Source organism: Rhipicephalus sanguineus, chromosome 4, assembly GCF_013339695.2.
Source record: "Rhipicephalus sanguineus isolate Rsan-2018 chromosome 4, BIME_Rsan_1.4, whole genome shotgun sequence".
In the NCBI taxonomy this organism is placed as follows: domain Eukaryota; kingdom Metazoa; phylum Arthropoda; class Arachnida; order Ixodida; family Ixodidae; genus Rhipicephalus; species Rhipicephalus sanguineus.
In genome coordinates, this window is record NC_051179.1 from 70,119,767 (window position 1) to 70,144,085 (window position 24,319).

Genomic DNA, 24,319 nt, shown 5'->3' on the forward strand with positions numbered 1-24,319 from the left:
AAAGAACGAAAAAATATCCGTGATGGAAAGGGCTTCGAACCTGGGCCCTCTGCGTGGCAGCCTAGTGTCCTACCCGCAGGGCCATGCCGGTGCTTTCTTTTTTCTTTCATGGTATTTATTACAAATGTGCTTAATTAGCATACATAACGAACAAAATACTCAAGGCGGTCTCTACCAGCGTACAAGCGTTACACAGAAGTCCTAAAAGGGTATTAAAGCAGTACATTTCATGAAGAGTGGATACCAGTCCGGTTGAAACCGTAATTGTTTATAAAAGTCTTTTAGCTGAAGAGCCATTTGAATGAAATGCAACCGCGATGATACCATGGGTTCCGCATGCCGGTGCTTCAAGCTCCTCTGTGAAAAGACCCTATACAGGCTTCATGTCTGGAAGGAACCACATTAACATATGTAATATAGCGTCGACGTAGAAGAGTAAAATAACAACCAGGCATCACACAACGCGAATTCTGTAACCAGGCGTCACACGATGTGAAATGCACAACGAGTGGGTTGTTGAATGCTTCCAACCCATTACAAAGGACTGTGCCACAATTCTTCATCGTAATCAGGCACAACATCAACAAAGTGCACATAATGCCGAACAGGTGTTTAGCGGGTACCACGGGTTCTTCGCAGAATGACTAAAAATGGCATAGTGGCTGCTTCGCTATTTCACAAAAATTATGATTTATAGCGTAGTGGGTAACTTGCTAGCGTATTAGTAGCCCCAAGATATTTTACAACGGGCTCTAGAAATGCCGCTCTTCCCGCTTTCGCTGTGACTGTGCTGCGCTTTCCGCGCAGGCCTGATTTTTTTTTTAATGATTGTGATATCGGGCCGCGCTTGTGTAAGTGCATCATCAGTCATGGACGTCAGCAGGATTTTTGTCCTGGGGGAGGGGGGTGGGGGGTGGGGGGTGCAAACTCGTGGTTGCATCGCGGCTGAGGGAGGGGGGAGGGCTGGTGTAGCTTGTGCTGGTGTGGCTCGAGGGGGCAAGTGCCACTTTTGCACTCCTCTACTGACGCCCATGCCATCAGTAGCGTTAGACGCAGACTCTGTTAAATTTTTAAACGCGAGGTTTCGCGCACGACGAGAGTTGCTTCGTGTCTTTAAGACACGCGCTATCTGGAGCTTGTTGCTTCATACTTTCTTGTATCAATGCAACACGTAATCTTTCACTGCCTGTGTATGCATGTTTGACGAGCGAAAGCCAACGAATAAAATTTGTTAGTTCGCAAGGTCCGTGTCCGTTTCGTGTTCTCGTGGTTATTCGTCTGCGTGCACCTCTGCAGCGGATTGTCGGCCTTCAGGATGTACGAAGAACTTTTCTCGCAGTGAAGATGTTCGCATTCGGCTGACAGTTGCGTTGCTCGGTATTATACGACCGAGGTCGTCGCAGCGATCATGGTTCGTTGAATTTCTGCAGAGCCACTGCCGATGAAACTTCGCGCACTGCCGCAGTCGTTTTGGCAGCAGCCGGACGAGACGAGCGGAGTGTCGCCAGGCATCGTGATGCCCGTCCTGCCGCCGCTCTTCAAGCACGACACGCAGGAAGACCTCACAGGTGAGCGGGCAGTTATTTAATGATACAGATGGCTCGTTTCGTGGCGCATCACTCAATCTATCCCTGAGAACCTTGAGAACCCTAAGAATACCCTTAGAACCCTGAGAATACCTTGAGAACTAAGCTGCAACTACAGTAACGTAGCTTGCGGGGCGAGTTGCTTCATAATGTTCGAGAGTAGAAACCAGCGATCATAAAACAAATGAAACGAATGAAACGAATCATAAAACGAATGAGGAATGAAAAAGAACCAGACGTGACAAGCTCCCAGACAAGACAACCAGTGCTTGTCCTGTCTGCAACTGCAAAGAGCTTGAAAGTACAAGGACAGCAGGAAGAACACAACACGAGCGCTGTTGTCATTGTCCTTTCTGCGCTTTGCAGTTACTGTGTCGCACCAACAAGGCCGAACATCAGCATTTGTCCTGTCTGGTTTTTCTTCATCACCGTCTTCATTTTATAATCGCTGGTTTCCCCTTTCGAACATAAGCTATGTAGAAGGTCCAACCGGGCAGTTTTTGGCGACGTTTCGGGAGGTCTCGGAAACAATTGTGCTCCTCTTAACGAAGAAATATGGGGTTGTCAACGTCTAGCCGACACGTCAAGCTTGTCGAAGCCTTCTGCACGACAGACGATGAACCATGCATCTGTAAGTACTAATAAATTAAAACAGTACGAAATACGGAGGACTAGTAGAAGGACACAGACAAGAACGCTGTTGGAAATGTCCTTCTTTTACTGGTCCTGTGTATTTTGCGCTGTTTTTAATTTCCAGATAGGCCGCACCAACTCGCCCAAGCATCCACTTTAGCTGCATCAATAAGAAGTTAGGCCTGTGCAGAAATGCAGTTTCCAAGGCATTGCTACAGAACAGAATTGAAGAATGTCGCAAATATTAGTGAGAAAAACTTGTACGTGTTACGTCGGTCCTACAGGCTTCGTGTTGATTAACAGGGCCCCGTGCATAGTGTCGTAAGGGTCACAGATGCAGGAAGAGGGCACACGAACAACTAATCTTCGATAATATATGCCGCGAATCGGTGTACCCTGCTCTCAAAATTGTTCGGGAAAGACGGTTAACAACGCGAACAACTAATCTTCGATAACAGACGCCGCGCATGTGTGTACAGTACCGTCTGATATAATGATATAACACTGATATAATGAATTTTCGGTTATAGTGAACTAAATACGAGGTTTGGTTGGTTACGCTTGATTTCAGTGACATTTATTATTTCTATAACGAAGCATAAAACGTGAGGGCCGCCACGATATCGGCTGTAACGAAGAAACATTTCGTTTAGCGAGGCTCAACACTCGAAAAGTAGCATAAAAAGCGAAGTAAATATTGGAAGTCAATCTACAACCACAACCGCATTCTCGTTTTTCAACGAACTTTCGTTCTGCTATAATTTCGGCTTTTCATGTTCCGGTTTATTTAGGTTGAAATTCCACAAGAAGACAGGTAAGAAATATCTCGTTTATAGGTGGTTTGAAGCCTTCGATAATGCGCTTTTGTGCGAGCCAGATTGGCGGTTTTCATCTCTACTGTTTACCAGTATATCGGATACAACGACCTGATTTACGATCCCGATGCTACTTCGTTATAACAAGATTCGACTGTACTATCGAATATTAAGTTGTTCGTGCTGATAACTGCATGTTCTTCATTCCTGCGTCTGTTACCTGGATCACACCGTGTGTATTTATTTTCATGCACAGTTCAGAGGTATGGAGAGCTGTGAACGCGACATTCTAGCTTTCGCGCAGCGGTTCGCCCCCTGACTCCTCCCGAGGGGTCCGGAGAGCGTAGGCCCCGGTCTCCAGAGCGAGTGGTCCGAGTCAAGAACACCGAGCTTCTCATGCGGCTCTTCGACGAGGTGGACCCGGAGAGGAGACCCATGGCGCCCGTCGTCAAGAGGGGAAGGTGAGTACGGACTGCAGGTGCCCGCTATGCTGGTTAAGGCAGGGGTCTCAAACTCACCTTAGCTATAGCAGGCCGCAGCCTCGAAATTTAGCCCCGTGAGGGCCGGACAGTGAACAAGACTGGAGCGAGGGAAGGGGGGCAGCTTGAACAAGGTGTCGGCTAACGTTGCATTGTGAAAGAAGGCCTTTCCCATATATCTGAAGGGCATCTGGCATCAGGATTCGAGAAACCTATCGACACCGATTTCTAGGATCACTACAATGTCTATGCTGATTCTGAAATAGTTTTTGATTCCCGGTTATGTTCATGTCGAAGCGAAGCGCGAGGAAAACAGGACACAGTAAAGAACACACAGGACAGGCGCTATCCTGTGTAGCGCCTGTCCTGTGATCTTTACTGTGTCCTGTTTTGCACGCGCTTCGCTTCGACATGAATCTATACCAACTCGCCCAGTACTCTAGGCTACTTCAGTTCACGGTTATGTTTCAACGCATAGACCGCATTGAGTGCCTCACGAAAGAAACGCTCACAAAAGAAACTAGTCATGTCTGATTAGCTCATAGACATACTTAAGAAATCAACCAAAGTTGTGGGACGAAGACAGACATGTGCGGGCCGGGGGCCGCTGGCGAAAGGTCAGCGGACCGCGTGTTTGAGTCCCCTGGGTTAAGATGTAAAACTCGATACCGGGACCGCACCTTCACATTGGGAACTCGGCAATGAATACGCGTCTGCGAAGATGTGCATCGTACCTCAGATACATCCATTCGCATACGCATTTGCCTGACTGAGAACTGTTCTCAGTTTTATAAAACCTCATACTAGGCTCTCTTGCGACTTCGCTTTTCGCTTCGTTGGCTCCATGTGGAGGTTAAAAAGAAGGGTAGAGAAATGTCTGGGTATAATAATAATAATATCTGGGGTTTAACGTCCCAAAACCAAGATATGATTATGAGAGACGCCGTAGTGGAGGGCTCCGGAAATTTTGACCGCCTGGGGTTCTTTAACGTGCACCTAAATCTAAGTACACGGGCCTCAAACATTTTCGCCTCCATCGAAAATGCAGCCGCCGCGGCCGGGATTCGATCCCGCGACCTTCGGGTCAGCAGTCGAGCGCCATAACCACTAGACCACCGTGGCGGGGCAAATGTCTGGGTATCCTGATGCCCCTCTTGAAGTTCGTATGCGCAGCGTCAGCATAGCACGCAATAAAATTGTGTTGTCCATCTCCCCAGCCGTTACTCTTTCCTTAGAACGCTGATTGGGACGCGATAAATTGTTATTACTATTACTGCTATTACCATCATCATCAATCACCATCTTAAAGGCGGAACCCCTCAGCAAAACCCTGGATCTGCGCCTGGTTGATCCACATCAGTATTCGTCTTATACCATTTTATGAGATCTGCTTATTAAACGATGAAACCTTCTCTGTTGTCGGCGGTGCGACAAAATCACATACCATTTATTGTAGAAATTCAATTTCACTATAGGCTTAGCATATATCGTCAACGCACAACCAGCCGTCTATTCGTCTCTGCCCCTGTCCCTGTCCCTGTCTCTGTCTCTGTCCCAGTCCCTATCTCTGTCTAAGCGCGACCTCGAGGTCGGCCGCTTCTGACCCCTGACCAACCTGCCTCGCTGGTACCTGTACTGCGGTTGCGGCGTCGCCATCACCTGTTGCATCGGTACCCTGTGAACATGCCTGACGGGAACGCGCGTCATGGCGGCCTGCTTTCTCCGGAAGGCTCTCATCTGCGAGGTGAAATCGGCGGAGCGCTCGTCTTCCAGTTCGGACACCGTCTCGCTGCCCGGATAGCTCTTGGCCTTGCCCCACGTGATCCTACGAGACTGCTGCGTCCCGGGCGAAGAGCTTCCGCTCGCCACCGGAGAGCGGTCGTGGCTTAGCGCGCTCGACGCGCTGGGTACTTCCTCGGTGCGTTCTTGACCGCCGGGGTCCGTTCTCCTGCCCGTGGACGTGGACGCGTAGGACGAGTCCTGTAGCTTCGAGTGAGGCGTCGCCGAATACGTCGACGTGTTGGGGTAGCCGAGGGCGCTGCCGGTCGCCTCGCTGGCGCCGTATCCTTGCATGGCCGACAGCGACTGGGAGTCCGTTTCGCTCGAGCGAGGAGTGTCCGTATTATCGGGATTGCGCAGCAGCAACTCTAGCTGGCCCTGGATCGGAACGGGTGCCGGAGGCTCGGAGGACGGTATCAAGCACGTCGTGGAAGAAGGCGTCGCGTTCGCGGCGCGTGCCTCCGACGATTCTGCTACTGCGGGTTCCTCACTCAGCAGTTCTTCGCCGCTGCTGCAGCTGTTCTTCCGACAGCGCGCATTGATCTTGCAAGTCTGATCGGCAGAATATTGAGAACGGTCGCTCACTTTTGTCGCCGGCGCTAGAACCGAAGAAGAGTCGTCGACGACGGTGACGCTGCTGTCGTCGTCGAGGCTCCTCACGGAGGTTTCGGTGCTGCTCTGCGAGTGGCCAGAGGCGCGGGGCTCAGGTTTCGGCGACTCTTCGATCCTACTGCTGCTGTCGCTGCAGCCGCCGATGCTGGACGCATCGTCGTTCCCTGAGTGCCGTGACGGGACGATCTTGTCTTCCCGCTGTTCTCGCGATGCCGTGACCCTGGCGCACTTTTGCGACGAAGATGACGCGCAGAGACCGACACAATCAGAGGAAGAACTGCGCGCGACGACGGCCGGTTCACCCGTGACTTCTCCTGTCATAGGGCTAACGACTGAACCTGGCCGCTAATTTGGCTGGGCATAGCATGAGGGCGCGGCCGCTGCGGTGGCGGCTACCCCGCCTGCGCGCCGATAGAACGTCGATGGTGGAATCAGCCGCCTGTGCACCCGTCGCCCGCGGTTGGCATCGACGTCATTTCTGCGGCCGAGGAAGACGAGAGAACGCGCCGCTTTGGGCCATCAATTTTGTACCCGGCGTCGGTATCGGCCGACAGCCATTACCGATGTCGATGTCGCCGGCGATGGTCATTGCAGAGTTAGTCATCTATCCTTCTTTACGAAGGTTCAAGCATTCTCACGGCCAGCTCGTAGATGTGCGATGCTTTGCTGAGTTTAACGCAATTTGTTTCGACGGCTTACATGACGTGATGCGAGAAACAGTGGCTGGCAACTATGTAAATATCAATTCCACCATTGTCCCTCTTGCTCGAGGAACGTACGGTGCATATTTGCAAAGAAAATGGAACATTGATCCAAATAAAGTTTGCATCAATCAATCAATCAATCAATCAATCAATCAATCAATCAATCAATCAATCAATCAATCAATCAATCAATCAATCAATCAATCAATCAATGTGTAAGGTTCTTGAGCAAGTTCCTGCAACTCACGGGAAAAAAGTCAGAGTGCAAATCACCTTGTAGATGAAGGTCAAAGTGAAACTCGATATTGTGGCTGTAGATGATATGTCGAGTAGCTGGCACGAAAGACCGTGCGGACAGGAATAACAACTATCATCATCATCGCATCAAAGTGGCCGAAACAAGTATGAATAGGTACGAGTGAGTTGGGAATAAACTAGTTAAATGGCGTACATTGTTCAAAGTGTTGCTAAACTTTCTCGAAGATATGAATATTATTGAACAGGTAGTATCGCCGGAGTCAACATTTCGACAAGTGGTCTTGTTTTCTCGAATGCATCAACTGTTGCTGCCTTGAAGAAGACAAGACCACTTTTTGAAATTTCTGCGACAGCTCGCCGCTACGTTATAGATATTTTGAAGAAGCACTGGACTTGGCAACAACAATAACAACAACGACAGTTATACGAAAACCGTAAACTGGCGACGTTACTGAAATACGGGATGTGACGCCACAACGTTCAAGGCAGCGACACCACAATAGCATGGTCATTTTCACTGTTAATTGGTATTTAGCTCAGCTTATTTGGCTTCAAGGAAGTTAAGCTCAGTGAATTTCATGTCGGAATATTTACTTCAGCTAATTTAGACAGCGCATAGGAGCTATCCCGACCTGGCAAGAACCCCGAAATGATTACACTCACTGCGCGTGTTGAAGGGCTGCGAACAATAACAAGGAAGTTGATTCTTTAATAGCGTGTGTTCTCAACATAAATAATATGAAATGGTGGGTAAGGGGGCAGTACGTACGTGACGTACTCATATCTGTAGCATTTGCACATGATTTTTTTTAATCAAAGAAACTGCATGTGCCAATGTAGGTGCCATTATAAAAAAATTAAGGCATCGCACAGGAAGCTCAAATGCATATAGTGTTTTAAAATTTGTGCGTGTAACTGTTTTCGTGAGCCACCTGGCGTCTTAATCGCCACTAGCGGACACAACACACGTCTCCGGACCCGAATCCGCGCATTGCGCGCCAGCTGCTTCGGCTACGGGCTCCTGTATGGCGCCAGTGTCAACAGCGAAAGCATCCGTTGCGGTGTGATCTTTGGCACCAGGAACTTGCGCAACAGGAGTTTCGGGACCGTCAGCGCGGGTGCACGCATTGTCTGGCGCGACCGCGTTCTCCGGCGCCCCCGCGTTCTCCGGAACTTCCTTTACCGAGGGCAGTGGCTCGTTCTCCTTTGGCTCCACCGCCGCACCCATTGCCTTTTTCTCTTTCCGCCGCTGCCGTTTCCTGCTCGCCTTTGAACCACTCGGCGACCCTTTGCCGCTGGACTGGCGAGAGCCGTTCGAATGCTGTTTGATGGGGCGCTTTGCAGCGCCCTTTGCCTGCGGACGCGGTGGCGCGGGTGCCGTCTTTTGCGACGAGCTCACTATTCCGAGAATGCTCCGGAGAAGCGACGTCCCTCCTTTGTTCTGCGGCTGCGCTTCGGCCGGCTTCCTCTTCTTGATTTTTCTGAGTGACCTCGTCTTGCTCGTACCGGTGCCGTCGTCGTTAAGCTCCGAAAGGGTGACGCTGCCGGGGTACGTCTTGGCTTTTCCCCACGATATCTTGCGGTCCATGGCTGCCAACAGCTCACTGTCCACCGACTGGCCGATGGAGTCTCTCTTGGGGGGCTGCTTTGACTGCGACTGCACCTTCGCGGAAGCTGCGGCGGCGTTCCTATCTGGCTTGCCTGCAGTGTCGACCCGGTTACGACGGAAAGGCCACAGCGAGGTTCCTTGCTGCGGCTGAGGCTGCTTATTCTTGTTCTTGATGATTGGTGCTTGCGCCGCGGCCGTCTTCGTGTTCTTCTGCGGTCTCGAGGTCGACGCCGAACTGTCGGGTCGCGACTTGGCGGGACCGTCGCTGTCGGCGAAGCGAACCGTGAGGTCGCAGCTCGCCCTGCCGACCCCGGAGCGGCCGGCGGATGGCGCGACCATTGGGCGCAGGTCGGTCAGCATGTTTTCCATTGCGGCTTCGACGGCATCCTCCAGAACGACCATGCCCTGCTGATTTTCTTTCTTAGAGGAGCTCTCGGCGTCGAGGCCAGCCAGTACTTCGCCGAGCAGGTCTTGGACGTTTCGGTAAAGCTCATCGCGGTCGGAATGCTCTTCCGTTGTCCCTTCCTCCAGCGACGACGTCTCAGTCGAGGAGGACAGCGACTGACGCTTCTGGATGGTGTCGCCGGAAAGCGATCGCAAAAGCTTCTCGAAATCGGCGGCCGCCGTATTCTTCGTGGCCGTCGAGTCGCCGCCGTGGCTGCTTGCGGATGTCGTGGCTTTCGCCGTGGCACTCTTGGCGCGCGGCGGCGGCGGAGGTGAAGGAAGCGCCTTCTTGTCGTCCTCGCTTCTCTGACCGCTGGGACTGACCGGCGGCCGCTTACGAGGCTGCGGCTTCCTCGCCGACGGCGCTGCCATTTTTTGGCTGCTGGCCTTACCCGTGGTCACGTTGCTTCCAAGCATGTTGAGCGCCGGATTTTATAGGGCCCGTAACGTAATGATAAGAAGGCGTGTCGAACAACGAGCATGCTAAATTTGGAGATTGTCAGTGTATGCCGATCCCGCCGAACGGGCGGCCATTTTGGCCTCGGCGATGTTGATGTTGATGGAGATAGGGATGACCATCATTTTCGTGCCTCAACGAGTTGGGTTGCGTCCAGGGTGTAAGACACTGTGGTTGGGTCCAACTGAGTGAGACCTGCTTCTTTCACATTTGCCCTCACCGACAAGTTGTGAATTTATAGTGTCTAAGCGCTCTGCTCCAGTCATCACATGTGGAGTAGAATAGATTACAGTACAGACTAGAAACCAGTAACCCAGGATGAAGGACTGGGCAAGAACAAGAGACTTTTGTATCTCAATCATGAAAAAGATATGCAGTAGAAATCAGAGAAGATTTGAAAGTATGGATATTAAATATTCTTTTGTGTATACTGTGTTTTTGGTGTTGTCTTCTTTCTCTCTGCAATGATGAGACTATATGGCACCGGCTATTGACGCAGTTTGGGGGGCACGAATGGTGGGGTGCAATGTGTCTTAGGTGTTATCGCGATAGCGTTGTAGAGCTCGTTTCGCAGAAATTCCGGTGTGGGCGTCGTTGGTTGTGAGCGAAAAATCGAAATAGACGCAAATAAATAGATGATAAAAGAATCTTCGGTTCGAGTGGGAATCGAGCCCAGGCCTTCTGCGTGACAAGCAGATGTTCTGCCGCAAAGCCGCTCATGTGCTCAGAATTCCTTCAGAAAAAACACTATATGAATGTGAAGGAGTGCGAGAAGTGTCATTAACACGGGTAATATTGCGTGGCAGAAGCGTGGAATTTCACCAGGCGCCAAAACATATGAGATGAGCAACGAATGGGTGGTTTAAAGTTCTACCCATGACAAAGCGCTCAGGCATAATTTATCATCATCACCATCTGCAATAGCGTCAACAAAGTGGCCAGATGAGCAGGTGCGCGTGTTGGGTCCTTATACGGACTCGTAGTGGGTACTTTGCCAATTGGCAAGAGGAAGAATTATGGCGTAGTGGGCAATACGCAACTGCACTTGCAGTAGGCATTCTAGGATACTTTGAGAGGGCCTACGTTACGCGCACAGAAAGTTCCTTTCCTTGCGGCACAACTGAGGCGTCCACCGAGAATCGAAGGCATGCTATTGAGAAAACGATGCGAACGGGGTCCGATTACGCTATCGCGTTCTACTCTTGAAGGCGAAGCTCAAGAGTCCTCCAAATTTTTATAACTTTATACCGAGCGATTAAGTATCCGCACTGAATGCATCTTGGCCGAAAGTCTTTTGTCAGCAGTAGTTTTTTCACGGAGCTCGAATACATCTCGTCAGAACCAAACTGGATACGTCTATGGAATTCACGCCTAAGTTACACATTAAACGCCAGCGTTCTTAAAAGAGGACCATAGAGCTTGCCATAACGCTCAAGCGTTCTCATTTTGGGTAGGTCATCTGTTCTGCCGAATCAATGAAGAGTAAGTGATCGCTAACTAAAGCTGGAGGTTGAAAGAAAGAGAGGCTGTTAATAGTGCAAAGAGGGATGGACCTTAAAGCACGTACGGGGGAAGGGTCTTGGTGAGTTTAAGTATGCCAGTGCTTCATAGGCCTTATTGGAGGTTAGTCCACTTGTCAACAAAAGCCTAACAGAACGGGCAGATTGCTAACAACTGAATCAATATCCTGATACTGTCGCTGTCTGGTCACGTCTATAGCACTCACGCAACACTTCGTCATTATGTGTCGCCAGTAGTCTTCAAATTGACTAAAATCAAGACTTCCTATCGTTTGAGGCCCATGGCTACGTACCCGCCTCCTTTAAAAAGAAAAAGAAACGCGTTTCCTTGACCTACAGCTTGCTACTACCAAGCTTCAGCTTTCACAGTGTTTACTTCGCGGTTGCGCCCTTAAAATTAAAGGCTTTTGTTAATAACACCTGTAGTCACCCACGGTATAATCAAGGTGTTTGCAGGTAAACATTGAAACATTTTTTCACTCTCCAGTATTCTCGTTAATGGGCACGCATTTATAATAGTTATACACATTTAAAGGGGCTCGTCCTAGTTCCTTTTTTTCTGTTGGATTTTTCCCGTTTACGAAGGTGTACAGAATAAAGTGGCACTGCATATATATATATATATATATATATATATATATATATACAGGGTGTTTGAAGAAATGTGTCCAACCTTCTAAAAAAAATCAGGAAAATGCGATATTTGCTAGGGGCTTTCAGAATTGCTTTTTCTGTAGCGGCAGGAATCTTAAGGTAGTTAAGGACATCATTTAGGATAGTAATTAAGAAAGTTACATTAATTAACTTTTAATTAGTGGAATTAGGTGATTGTGTCAAATGGGATAATTGACGTTCTTCACGCGAGGAACCCATCCGAGCATTGAGATTTCGAAAAAGCGTCCTCTAGTTAATGTTGTGGCGTAATGAAATTCAACGAAATGCAACGGCTTTCAACAGCGAAAGCCATCGAATTCGGTTGAATTTCAATACTTCGTAATTATTACTAGAGGCCGCTTTTTCGAAATCTCAATGTTGGGATGGGTTTCTGGCATGAAGAACTTCAATTCCTCAATTTGACACAGTCACCTAACTCCACTAATTAAAAAGTTAATTAAGTTAACTTTCTTAATTACTGTCTCAGGTCGTGTCTCTGACCATCTTAAGATGCCTAGCGCTACAGAAAAAGTCATCCACTCATTTTGGACGTCTCAGAAGAATATGGCAGCTGCGTTCTTCCATGTTTCTGTTTAGGTTTCACTATTGAATTTGGTTGAATTTCATTACTTAGTAATTACTACTAGATGCCACTTTTTCGAAATCTCAAAGTTGAGTTGGGTTTCTGGCATGAAGAGCTTCAATTCTCCCGTTTGACACAATCACCTACCTCCACTAATTAAAAAGTTAATTAATTTAAGTTTTTTAATTACAGTCCGAAATAATTTCTTTAACCATCTTAAAATCCCTGCCACTACAGAAAAACCAATTCTGAAGGGAGCAATCAAATATCGCATTTTCCTGAGTTTTTGAGGAGGTTGGACACATTTCTTGAAACACCCTGTATATATATGCTTGCGCTGTTCGTTTGCGGTGTTGCACGCACTGACCTGTTACTTATGCCCTACGATGATACATTTATAATGAAAGAATGAAGGCAATGACAGGGCTCAAAATCATTATAACGAGAGGAAGGCACCACGAGATCGGCGTTCTCTTTGTTTTTTTAATGTTGCATTGCCTGTAAATTTTCCTTATAATTTTACTTATTGATTGTGGCCAATCCCCTTTGTGGGTATGAGCCAATTTATCCTAGGCGAGAAAACAAGACAAAAGAAATCGGCGTTCGAACACCACCATCTTCTTCTTCCTATGTCCATTTCCGATCTACCGCCTGTTTGTTAGGCTCGTCCAATGAACCTCTTTACACATCACTCGTACATTGATTTAACTGCGATTATTCGCGGTATGGATGCAGGCCGAAGAAGCCACCGCCAGCTGCGATGAGCCGCTCCTTGCGCGGCGATGACCCTTGCATGGTGAACGCGGCCACCGAGGCGCTGTTTCCGCTGCTGCCGTTCGGGGGACGAGGTGGTGGTCAGCGCGGACAGCCGGGAAACTCCATGGCGGCCGCTCTGGCCGCGCAGCACCAGCAGCATCCACCCACCGTCACCATGGTAACGCTCAAGGACGGCGACAAGACGGTGTCCCTACCGTCGCTCACCGTCGACCACAACTACCCCCAGGTGAGTTTCCGATGCGTAATACAAATGAGCAAAGATTAAGGAGCCCTATTCCACTCCGTGAAAGTGGACGACCGGAAAAGCTGTTTAGCACAAGACACGGACGTTACACACGTTGGCGTGCGCAGGGTTCTGCATTAGGGGTAGCGAAGTCTCACCCTAGCGCTCCCCTCGCTTCCCATTGGTCAAGTCCGAAAGAACACGAGCTTCCAGCAGCGCCAAGAAAATGCATTTTGATCATTTATTGCTGTGATGTCCTGTCCCCGGACACGAACAAATCTCACCAAGTCATGTGCAGTTCTGCTGTAAAAATAATCTGCGGCGACGCGGCGGTAAACGCGAGGGAAGTGTGTTAGCATGTTATCGTTAATTGCTTTCAATGAGCTTAATAGCCGAGACTAAAAACGACAGTGCTGGTATTATGCGAATAGACACGGTAGGCTTCACACAACTTTTACATTATTTTTCCACTTAAACTCATCTAATGACAGCAAGAGGGCGAGGTGGGCTCGTGGGTTTGGAGCGAGCTGCTGCCAACAGAACAGGAGTCAGGAGTACGGGTGGGTAGGGTTGTTGTATATGGTATACCTCAATGTAGCATGCATAGGCGTGCGCAGGGTTCCCCATCAGGGGGTGGGCGAAGGTTAATCGCAGTGCCCCGCCCCTCCTAACAAGTCAATGTACGAGGCAGATTTTGCGCGCCCCCCTCTTAGGTGACTAGGGGGTTCAATGTATGGGGCAGATTTTGTGCCCCCCCCCCCCCCCTTGCGCACTCCTATGGTAGCATGTACAGTAACTCTAGGGATGGGCGCAAAGAAGTAAATTACGGGTAGAGAGGATGACCATTTACATATGCACAAAGAAGTGGCTGGAACATAATTACTCACAGTTTGCTTGTGACTTTCTCGAGGGGGATAGTCGCCCGGCCCCGCACGTGCACGTTGCCGTTTGGCGTGATCGGTGTGCTCGAGTATGTGACACGGGGTTTTATGAGCTGCCTACCGCGCGTGAAAGGAACTACGATCTTGGGCTTAGGGTGCAATGCACTCTGCTGTGGGAGAGTGGTAAGCTGTTCCTTGATAAATGAAATTTACAGTTTGTTTCGTAAAAAATGCGGGCAGCTTGCACTAAGTCGCGCAAAGCTTGACACAGCGAAGTACGGGCCCCTCACCGCTCGTAATCCCCGTCGACCGACACGTCTAGCTTCGAAATGCGCGGCTTCCTACTCGGGAGTACGCAGCCAGGCTATGCACTATAGAGCGGAGGTTGCGCGCGATGTCTCCATCGGTGGGCATGGCTTCGCTACTGCGCATGCGCGGTTTGGCCAGGTGGTGCGGTATCTGGTCGCTAGACATATCGATGCTTTGCTTCCTCTTTCTTTTTATCTTTTTTTCCCTCTCTCTACTTCTTTATCTTTCTTTCATTGATGCTCTCCATGTCTCTCTTTCTTTTTCTTTCTGCATTTCTTTCTCTGTTTATCTCTTTCTCATTCTTTATGTGCTACGCTTTACTCTCTCCCCTCCTCTTATCCCTCCTCCTCATGCTTACTTCCCTTTCCCACCACCTTGCTACATTATATGTCGGCTCTGCTGGCGTGCCTGGATAGCCGAGTGGGTAGGACGCTCGCCTTCGGATCGAGGGTAAGCGGGTTCGAATCCCGCCTCGTGAAGAATTTTTTGGGCAAGAATTTTTCTCTTCCTCTTTCCGTCTCTACGTTTGCGTCTCTCTTTCTCTTTATTTCTCTGTACTCGTTCTCAGGGTTATTACAGGTCACGCCGTAGTGGTGAATAGTGGGATCTGCCCGAATTCTGTTGCACACACCCGTTCATGATGATGACAGTTTTCAGGCACGGTCACACACTTTACGCCGTGGTATAACAGCTTCATTGTTAAAATTCAGGAGCCCTTGCCCTATCTATCGCATTGCGCAATTTTTTTTTAAACCTCCGTGTGCGCAATGCTCCTTCCTCGCTGTTTCCTTCCTCCATGCCAGGAATCGGAACATCGTACACGTGCTTGGCAGCGGAACACTTCAGTTGCTGCAGGCAGCCACGGCGGCCTAAGTCCCCAGATTTTTCACTTTTTCCTAAGCTCGCAATGCCCTGGCTGCGGGGGAATGTGCGATTTAGAGCACATGCTTTGGCGGTACCCCTCGTTACGTGGGGATAAGGACCTCACAGAGCAGAACTGGAGCTCGGCCCTCAAGAGCTCAGAACATCAGCATCAACTTTGGGCCGTCCAGAGAGCCTGCGATGCGGCGGTTAGGCTAGGTCTAACTGTCCCCACGTGGGAGCGGCCCGCGGTGTTACTCTAAGGGGTGGCACTTCTCCGGATCTTTTAAATAAAGTTCTTCGTACCGTACCGTACCTAAGTAGCAACAACTGCCTCCTCTCCTGAACGTCTCTCACGCGCTGCCGGCGTCTGCCGCCATGTTCTTCCAAACTTAGAAGATTTACAAAGCCATGCAGTACGTTTAAGTACATTAGCCACGCACCTTTCAGCGGGCAATACGCAAACGTCACGCGCATTTCTATTACTGAGAAGCGGGAGACACGTGCCCCGCTTATACACCAGGCGCTCGAAAAGCGTTAGGAAGAACATGGCTGCCGAAAACAAACGTTACTCAATAAGATTCATCGGTGGCGCTTCAGCGGTTGTCGCTACTTAACAAAATAGAGAAAAAAAAAACAATCTAGGAATTTTACGACGACCATTCGTTCATATCCAGGCAACAATAAAACATGGCAACGTGAAATGACGTCACCTCGATAAAAGACCGATTGCCATATCAGAAACGGCTGATCGCCAGCAAGCCCACGATCGAGAGAGCATCGATTATTGGAAAACGGCGCTTACTTATACGCACGTGACCGGCGCACCTTTGAGGGTCGCATTTTTGTACGCTCGCCAGAGCTCGGTTTGTATTGTACGGCGCCGCCACCGACATATGCGAGTCATAATAAGCTTCGCTTGAGTATTCGAACGTTTTAGAGCACTATGTGCACTCTACTTTTGTGGAGCGTTAGGCTGTGGACGATAGAAAGTACAGTCGAAACAGACTATATCAAACTCGGGTGAATCGAATTACCCTTTATATCGAACTATTTTCGATCATGGCAATGCTTTAACGTCGATGCATAGGAAAATCTACGGCTACATCGAAGAAAAATAATCTGAACACTTGATATATCGAACATCGGGCAGCGGCAATCGCCCCACGAAGTTGGCTTTTCGTCATAAACAATTGGCTTTTTCTCCGCGAAACGGGACTCTTTCGCGTGCATTTGGGAGATCGAGCAGTGTGATTAGGAAGACGCCGCGCGGAGCGACTAAAAACTACCGCTTGCCATCACGTGCTTTCCCCCACGATTCCACGTCGTTGCGTCGCCGGCCCGGCGTCGCCGTTCACTTGTCAGCTCCCTTTTTTTGTCCCGGTGGATGCCGTAAAACAGAAGAACCTGCTGTTTTTCGCAAGGCTGGCGATAATCAGTGCAGTCGAACTTGGGGAAGAGAAGCCTTACGTCGCCGCTGTGTACAGCATCCCAAGAAGCACCTAAATATGATATTGAAAAAAAAACACGGAGCACGACGATTACGCATCGCTGCGCGTGAAGACTTAGAGGCGCTTTTTACATCAATACCCTATTTTCTGGCGTACAACCTGCCCCTGCACATAACTCCGCATATCTTTAACTACAAACCATGGAAAAATACACAATAATAAAAAAAATATATACTAACCACGTATTGCCAAGAAGGCGTCTTTCTTACATATCTTAAAACAGTGCTGTGAAGCCAACTTGCGCACCGAAATTCGCATCGCAAGTTCAATAATTTCATTAAAAGTTGTATATGAAGTTATCCAATATATCGATCATTTCGTGTTTTTTTTTTCGATTTCAATACATACGGTTCAGACTGTACCAGGTGCTCTACTATGGGAGAGCTGTATACAGCTGTTCCTGAACGCCGTTGTGTTCAACGTGTTTGGAGCCCAATATGAACGATTTAGAGTAAAATGTACTCCACTGCGGAAGCTAGTCAAAATAAAAGGTTAACGATTAAAAATACTATATCTGTACTTTACTATGGGTAAGCAATAAGCCATCCCACATCCATGATGTTTTTACTATACTAATCTACAGGAGCTGTGTGTAGAAAAAAATGACTGACGATTTAGAACACCATGTACTCTACTATGGGATAATGAAGGAAGGGAATTTTGAGGACTCGTCTCTTTTTTTGACACACCCTAATAAAAACCAGCAGATAATGAAGCCAAGGAAGGTACAGGGGACGTTAATTGCACTGTTTTAAGTGTATTGCAGTAGTTGTGATAGACATGTGAAGAAAGTAAAGCGGCCGAAAAGACAACTTGCCACCGTCAGGAACCCAACTTGCAACCTTCGGATAACGCGCCCGGTCCGAAGGTTGCAGGTTCGGCCTTTGCCGGCGGGCGGCTCACAAGGCACTTGAAGGACTTCTGTGCTTGTTGAGGACTACGGGCCTAAGTGAACGCCTTGGACTATTGTATAGTGCCACCGCCACATACGCGTCAGTGCATTTACGGATCATTTCATTCTTTCCTTTTCCTCCCTCTCTCTCTCTCAGCTTTATACTCCCCTTTCCCATTCCCCCAGCGTAGGGTAACCAACCGAGCATGTGCCTGGTTAACCTGCCTGCTCTCTCTCCTCTTTCATTCCTACCTTCCTTGCTTTCTTCACATCTATATATTATAATTACTACAATACACGTAATACAGTACAATTAACGTCCCCTGTATCCTCCTTGGCTTCATTATCTGCTTGTTTTCATTAGGCTGTGTCTTCTATGGGAGAGTATTCAGCCGTTTGATAAGAACAGCAAATGAGTTACATGTACTTAAAAAATGCTTGACGATTAAGAGTGCTGTGTGTTAGGAGCAAAATATCAACGATGCTGAGTATAATGTACCCTGCTATGGGAGGGCTGCATGCAGCCGTCCCTGATTACCAGTTTCAGCAGTAGTTATATATGTTCTCTGGTTTCACCATAACATTTCATCGTCGTCTTGGTTTGTGTGTTTAGAACAAAATGTGAACGATTCAGAGTACTATGAGTACTCTACTATGGGAGAGGGGTTAGCTGACCCTTGTGCAGACCGAGCGCCTTTGTCTGTGTTTAGAAGAATTTATTGTATCACAGATGGAATAACAATTTAACATAACGTTTGCTTGCTAGAAATACGTTCACGAGAAAGACAAAACAGAATTCAGTAGCATGGACAAAAATAAACGCATGAAATGAGGCGGAGGCAACACGTACAATTGATGTTTGGCACATTTACACACACTTACAAATAACATGTCACAAGAAGCTAGATGTACATATGCACATTACATGGCTAGGTGTTAAAAAAAAAAGAGTTTATTGGAAGTGGCACACTTGTGGTGCGACAACATGACAACTAGTGATGCAGAACTATCGATGGTACTATCGATACTATCGATAGCTGAGTCACTATTGAACTATCTATGGTAAAAGATACTATCGATAGTGCTATCGATAGTTTAAAATCAACAGCGCAAACTCATTGCAGAATAAATTTGGTTCCCCGCGCGCGTGGTACATAGTGGAGCCGGAGCAGCAGGCTGAAGGGCAAGAATGTTGACATGCATGCGTTCTTCACCAGAGTACTTCGCTGACACAAGGTCATAAAGTCAAACTATTCAGCTGTAGCGGAAAGGAAGCCGCATGGGATGGAACTGCGCGGCTTCAGTTTTATATTGCATTTGATGATATCAAAATTAAAAAATTATCAAGAACTAAGTTTGTTAATTGTAAAATGTGCAAAAAACAGCGCGCAGACGGACGGGACGAAGAAAATGTAAAATGTAACTGGTTGCTTTTAAATATTAACTTATTGATGGACATATGCCACCATTTTCACAGCGCAAATAATTTCTCTCGACATAAAGTTCCTCAATAATTAAGGGAAGCTGACAGTAGGCTATCGCGAATATTTCGGCAATTTGGCCAGCCAGCAACAGCATCGTTATTCGCACCACTATGGATAGTTTGTCACGTCGTTGTGACGGTGAAGAATGCTGCAGCAGGACTGGGAAATACCAAGCTCTTTTTTTGGTCGAACTGGAGCCCAGAAAACCAAAACTCAGAATACAAGCGATACACGCTGCGCACTGATTGCGGCGAGAACAGTCGCCGGCCGTCGAGTAATCTGACAATCGGTGGAACGCTTCGTCTTTTATACATCAGTCATCAAACCTTCCAGCGTTATCGCTGGTGCTCGTGTAAGCTCTCGAGTAAACACGAGTATTCGCGTCCGGCGCGTAACCTTAAAATGTCAAACAATCGCTAAACTTCTCAAACATTGCGGCGCGGTCTGCGTCACACGCAGCTAACAGGCTGTGGGTGAAACCTGAATACATCAAAAGAAAGCAATAAACACGCGCGGCAGTAATATCGCTAGCAATATTACCGATAGTACCACCGATTCGACTATCGATAGTTCATCGATAGTAGTGCTATCGATAGTTTGTTTACACTATCGATAGTTTCAAAGAAACTATCGATACTATCGATAGTCAATTTACCGATAGTTCTGCATCATTACAACACAGTCTGTTCGTCCTCCAATAATGGGCTGATTTAAAATTTTTGTTGTGCGAAATATTTCTTTGACGGCAGGACTTAAAATTCCAGGGGTTAACGAAAAATTGCAATCGCTACTAGAGAGGGGCCCTTTAAAATTATTTTTATTTAGCTTGCTTTAAATGAGTATTGACATGGCATTTCTCTCTTGAAGTTTCTCTGTTTTTTTTTTTTACATTAGGTGAACGTCCACATTTTATAACTACAGAAAGACTCATACGTACGGTCCCTTAGGCGTTCGCCGGAGACGACTGAAGGCGTAAGCCATCGGGTGTGGCTATTTTGCCGGGAACTTTATATTATACGCGAACGCCACTTCTTAAAATATTTTTTTGTCACGCGAATGCCTCGCAGCTTGCGTGCTCACGTGATATTTTCTGCACCTCACAACGCGACCTTGAAACTAAGAGATCTAAGGTTTTCACCTTAATAACACCAGCAGGCATAAGAATGGCCTAAATTACTTTAATGCATGTTTCTTGGGAGCCATGTTCGGTGCCTGCAGGGTGGCAGATGCATCATGACATTATGATTCACCGGACCCGCCGTGCTTAGCAGGTAACGTATCACGCTTCTTAGCTCGAGGACGCGGGTTCGATTCTTGGACACGGTAGCTGCATTTCGGCGAGGGCGAAATACAACAACACTCGTTACATACTTAGATTCGGGTGCTCGTTACTGAACCGAGGTGGTCAAAGTGAATCCGGTGTTAACCACTGTGCCTCAATCATTGTGCTTTTGACACGCAGTACCCCAGAAATAAGTATGGTGGACCGGTTCGCTGCATGCGTTACTCCTACGCGCGTATCCACGTGCACCTAAACGTAAGCACACGGACCTCTAGCATCTTGCCGCCACTGAAACGCGGTCGTCGTGGCCGTGATTCGATCCCGCGACCTCCGGGTCAACAGTCGAGCACGATAACCACTAGACCACCACGGCGGGTAGCTTTGGCGTAACCAAATCCGCAGTGCCCGTGCTGGCCGCACCTTTAGGCGATAACTGGGGTCGATATTATATACGCTTGCATACATACATACATACATACATACATACATACATACATACATACATACATACATACATACATACATACATACATACATACATACATACATACATACATACATACATACATACATACATACATACATACATACATACATACATACATGCGTGCTCTGAACACCTGTGCGAGAGTATCATGTCTATGGAGAGTTCAGAGACAAGGACTTCAAGAAGCGTGTTACGCATTTTCTTCTGTTATCTCTTAACCGCCGGTACTCCCATGTGGGCCGAAAAGCCATGTGCCTACATTGTTCACTGAGGGAGTAGTAAAACAATTTAAGTAACTCGGATAGTGCGCAACATAACTCGTATTGCAAGGCCTGCTCTAGTGAGTCACGCTCTTCGTAGATTGAGGTTCTGGGTATGAGCGGAAACAAAACAACACAACATTTGAGCTCTCATGAAGGCATACTTTATCCAAACAAAAAATTAAAGCCATGGCAATTTCACACCTGTGCAATCTGAATAAACAGCGGGGCTGGCAAGCAAGCGCTGGCGAACGCAGATTCAGTTCTTTCTTTATCTTGTTTTTCTTTCTTTCATGTTTCTTCGTTCTTCTTTATCTTTTTCTACATCTTCTTTCTTGTCCTCTTTCCGTATTTCCCTCTCTCCTTTCCCTCCCTCTAACCCTCACTTCTCTTTCTCACCCCTTGCTAAGCTATACTATGCATGTCTAGGCTGTGCTAGGAGCTGCTCGGCAAATGCCTGCTTTCTGTGGTGCATACGTTGAGAGCACAAGTTTACGAGCCGTATCCTGATGTCTGTCCAGATAGCGCAAGCGCCCATATGAGCAAAGTTCGCAGTTGCTGCTCAAGCGACAGCACCCCCCACCCCCTAACTGACGCTCCCTTGCCTGGCGAAGGACGGCAGGGGCGTTTTCTCTCTGCCTGAAGGGCCATCGACTGCAGGCTTCGCACGCGTGGTGATGTTATTGTATGCACCATTCGTGCGACGGAGATGGCCGGCTCGTTTCATCTCTGCTTCAGCCGCGTTCGTCACCATCGCTTGCATAGTTTTACTCGCGCGTAGAACATGCCGTGCGCGGGGCGATGTTGTCAATTTGAACTTTATGCGGAGCATGACGGCGACGCCGATGGCAAAAACCCGCCGATAGTGTCCATATTATTGCTACCGCAACAAAACAAGAAGACGGGATAGAGCCCCAGATAGAACGCCAGGCGAGATGGAACGCTGGCGTTCTATCTGTCTTCTTGCTTTTTTTCCTTCGTTCTCAGTTTTGGCCACAAATATTTCGTTAAGTGGAGATTTGAAATGATAGGCAATGGTCCAATAAAGGAAGCCTGCTGTCACAGAAGTCGATCAACGTATTGACTAGGAGATGTGTTTTCCTTGCGACGACACCGAAGAGAAGTCCCTCATGTCGAAAGCTTGGCTCTACGCTGGAGGCTTCCTTTATTCAGCCACCTGCTGATCATTTCAATGAGTCTGTGATTTCTTCCATTAATATTGTAGGTCTGAGGTTAAAGCTTTTTATCATGAGGCTCATATCTGCTATTTCAAACGTGAAGTGGCGTGAGTGCTTATTTTCTTGCATCTCTCGCAGAGCGTATGCGCACATAATCAATGTTCTCATTTTGTTATTTGCACTGATTGTGTGTGCTGCAACTGCGTGATGCTGAACTGTAACAGGCAAGGTAGCCTATTCAAGTTCTCCTGAGCTTTTTCTTTCCCTGCCCTCCGCTCTGTGAAGTGGAAAATAAATTATATGAAATGTGTGACTTCCTAGGTTTCCTAGCTCTCTCCCCTTCAAGTCACGTGTCTTCCAATCTTTTTCCAGGTGCTGTCCGAGCTAGTGATGAGGCTGTGATGCAAGCTGTGAAATGGGCATCCATCGTTTGACTCTGCTTCACGTCACGTGTTTGTCGACCACGGTGTGTCTCCATCACTCACCGCCATTACGACACGTCGGTGACTGGGCCCCTGTCCACGTGCTCGGTTCGTCATCATCACGGGAAGCCATATGTCCTTTACCGGCTGAAGGATCTCGCGTTTGAGAGAGAATCTCGCTGAAAGCCGTTGCTGTTTTACATCCGTTGTGCGCACCGGAGCTATTTAATCACTCGGGCTGCCACTCTCGCCACGGATCACGTGCTGCTAACATCGAGAGCATAACTGGGCCCTCGAAATACCCGTTCAATGAGCAAGATTGCACACTGGGCTTGAACACTGATTAAACACTGATTGAACACTGATTGAAGCTTCATCGTGGCTACAGCTTGGCAGACAAAGACGAAAGGCAGAGGAAACGGATGCAACGCAGCGCCGTTTCCTTGCCTTTTGTCTGTGTCTGTCGCGCTGGCCACAAGTGATACCCGTTCAAATCTCACAACAGTTGTGCGGTACACTGAGGCTGAGAACGAAGACGCGGGTGCGACTAACAGCCGCGGCTGCGGCATTACTATATGAAAAGTTAACTGCAGCCAATAAGCGCCCGTTCACTTCGTTTCAAGTACGGGCTAAGTATTTCCAGCTGGACAGAGTAAATGCCGACCCTACCTGTATACTATCACATCTTTCAAACACCAGGTCATGTTTTGCTTTGGCAGGTTAAACCGAGTTTAACAAGTGCAGAGTGAATCAATCGATCGATTAATAGATTGATCGATTGGCTGCTCACTAATTCTGGTACCATCTTTGAGCAGTAAAATGAAATAGGAACGACAGCACGATGAGACATCACGATTTCTTGCTGTTGTAGCGAATCGTAACATGTCGGCGAGCTCACCATTGTGGCAACTGGTGTGATTAAACAACTCTGGTGAACAAAAGATCTCATTCCGGGTGCGTCTGGAAAACGCGCCCTCTTTTTACGCCTTGGGCGTTTGATCTCGTTGAATCTTGAATGTTATTTGGGGAATCAATGGATCAAGGTGTATCGGTGTCGAAAGAGTTGCAGGAGGAGGTCAACTTGGGACACCGGTGCTTGAATAGATGTAGTGTTCTCTAACGAATATCTTTATAGGACCCATGCTTCTTACTGTAATAACCATTCTAAACCGGTGGCATTACGCTTGTGGTGATGCTCAGTGGCTGCCTTCACTGTGGTTAACTATCACATCTGCAATTTGCTGGAATTTTTTTTTAGGGCCAGCAGAATTTGAAATACTTTTTGACCGTTGTCTTATATCAAAGTACAGCGATAAGTTGCCCATTATTATTGGTAAAGAGAAATAGCGTTCGTCTCCGCCGTTAGAGACTGATGACGTGTTCACCATGGCATGAAGTAATGAGAAACAGAGAACATATATATGCCATCTAAAAAAGTTACACTTTCCATGAATTAAATGGTAATTAGTACAAGTAATTTCGCAATTTTCGCAGTCTGTACACTTTCGTATAGGATAGTCTCTAACGGACTGTGTAGCAAACAGCGAAGTGTTTTCAAGAGTGACCTTATTAGAATAATAGGAAGATATATTGCTTTGATTTTACGTCAGCGGTTTTTG

At 47.8% G+C, this 24,319-nt stretch overlaps 1 protein-coding gene and 1 long non-coding RNA gene across 2 annotated transcripts in view; one reads left to right on the plus strand and one right to left on the minus strand.

The window, feature by feature from the left end:
• The window catches only part of LOC125758055 (uncharacterized), a 265,336-nt gene extending 260,716 nt beyond the window's left edge, over positions 1–4,620 (minus strand). The window contains exon 1 of the long non-coding RNA XR_007415779.1: positions 4,510–4,620. This is a non-coding gene — a long non-coding RNA (uncharacterized LOC125758055). The remainder of the gene's footprint in view (positions 1–4,509) is intronic.
• The window catches only part of LOC125758054 (uncharacterized), a 31,557-nt gene extending 8,854 nt beyond the window's left edge, over positions 1–22,703 (plus strand). Inside the window, exons 2-5 of the mRNA XM_049414691.1 lie at positions 1,431–1,568; positions 3,339–3,495; positions 12,869–13,136; positions 22,651–22,703. Of these exons, the coding sequence (XP_049270648.1) occupies positions 1,431–1,568; positions 3,339–3,495; positions 12,869–13,136; positions 22,651–22,680 (593 nt within the window). The 3' untranslated portion in view covers positions 22,681–22,703. The remainder of the gene's footprint in view (positions 1–1,430; positions 1,569–3,338; positions 3,496–12,868; positions 13,137–22,650) is intronic.
• The last annotated feature ends 1,616 nt before the right edge of the window (positions 22,704–24,319 follow it).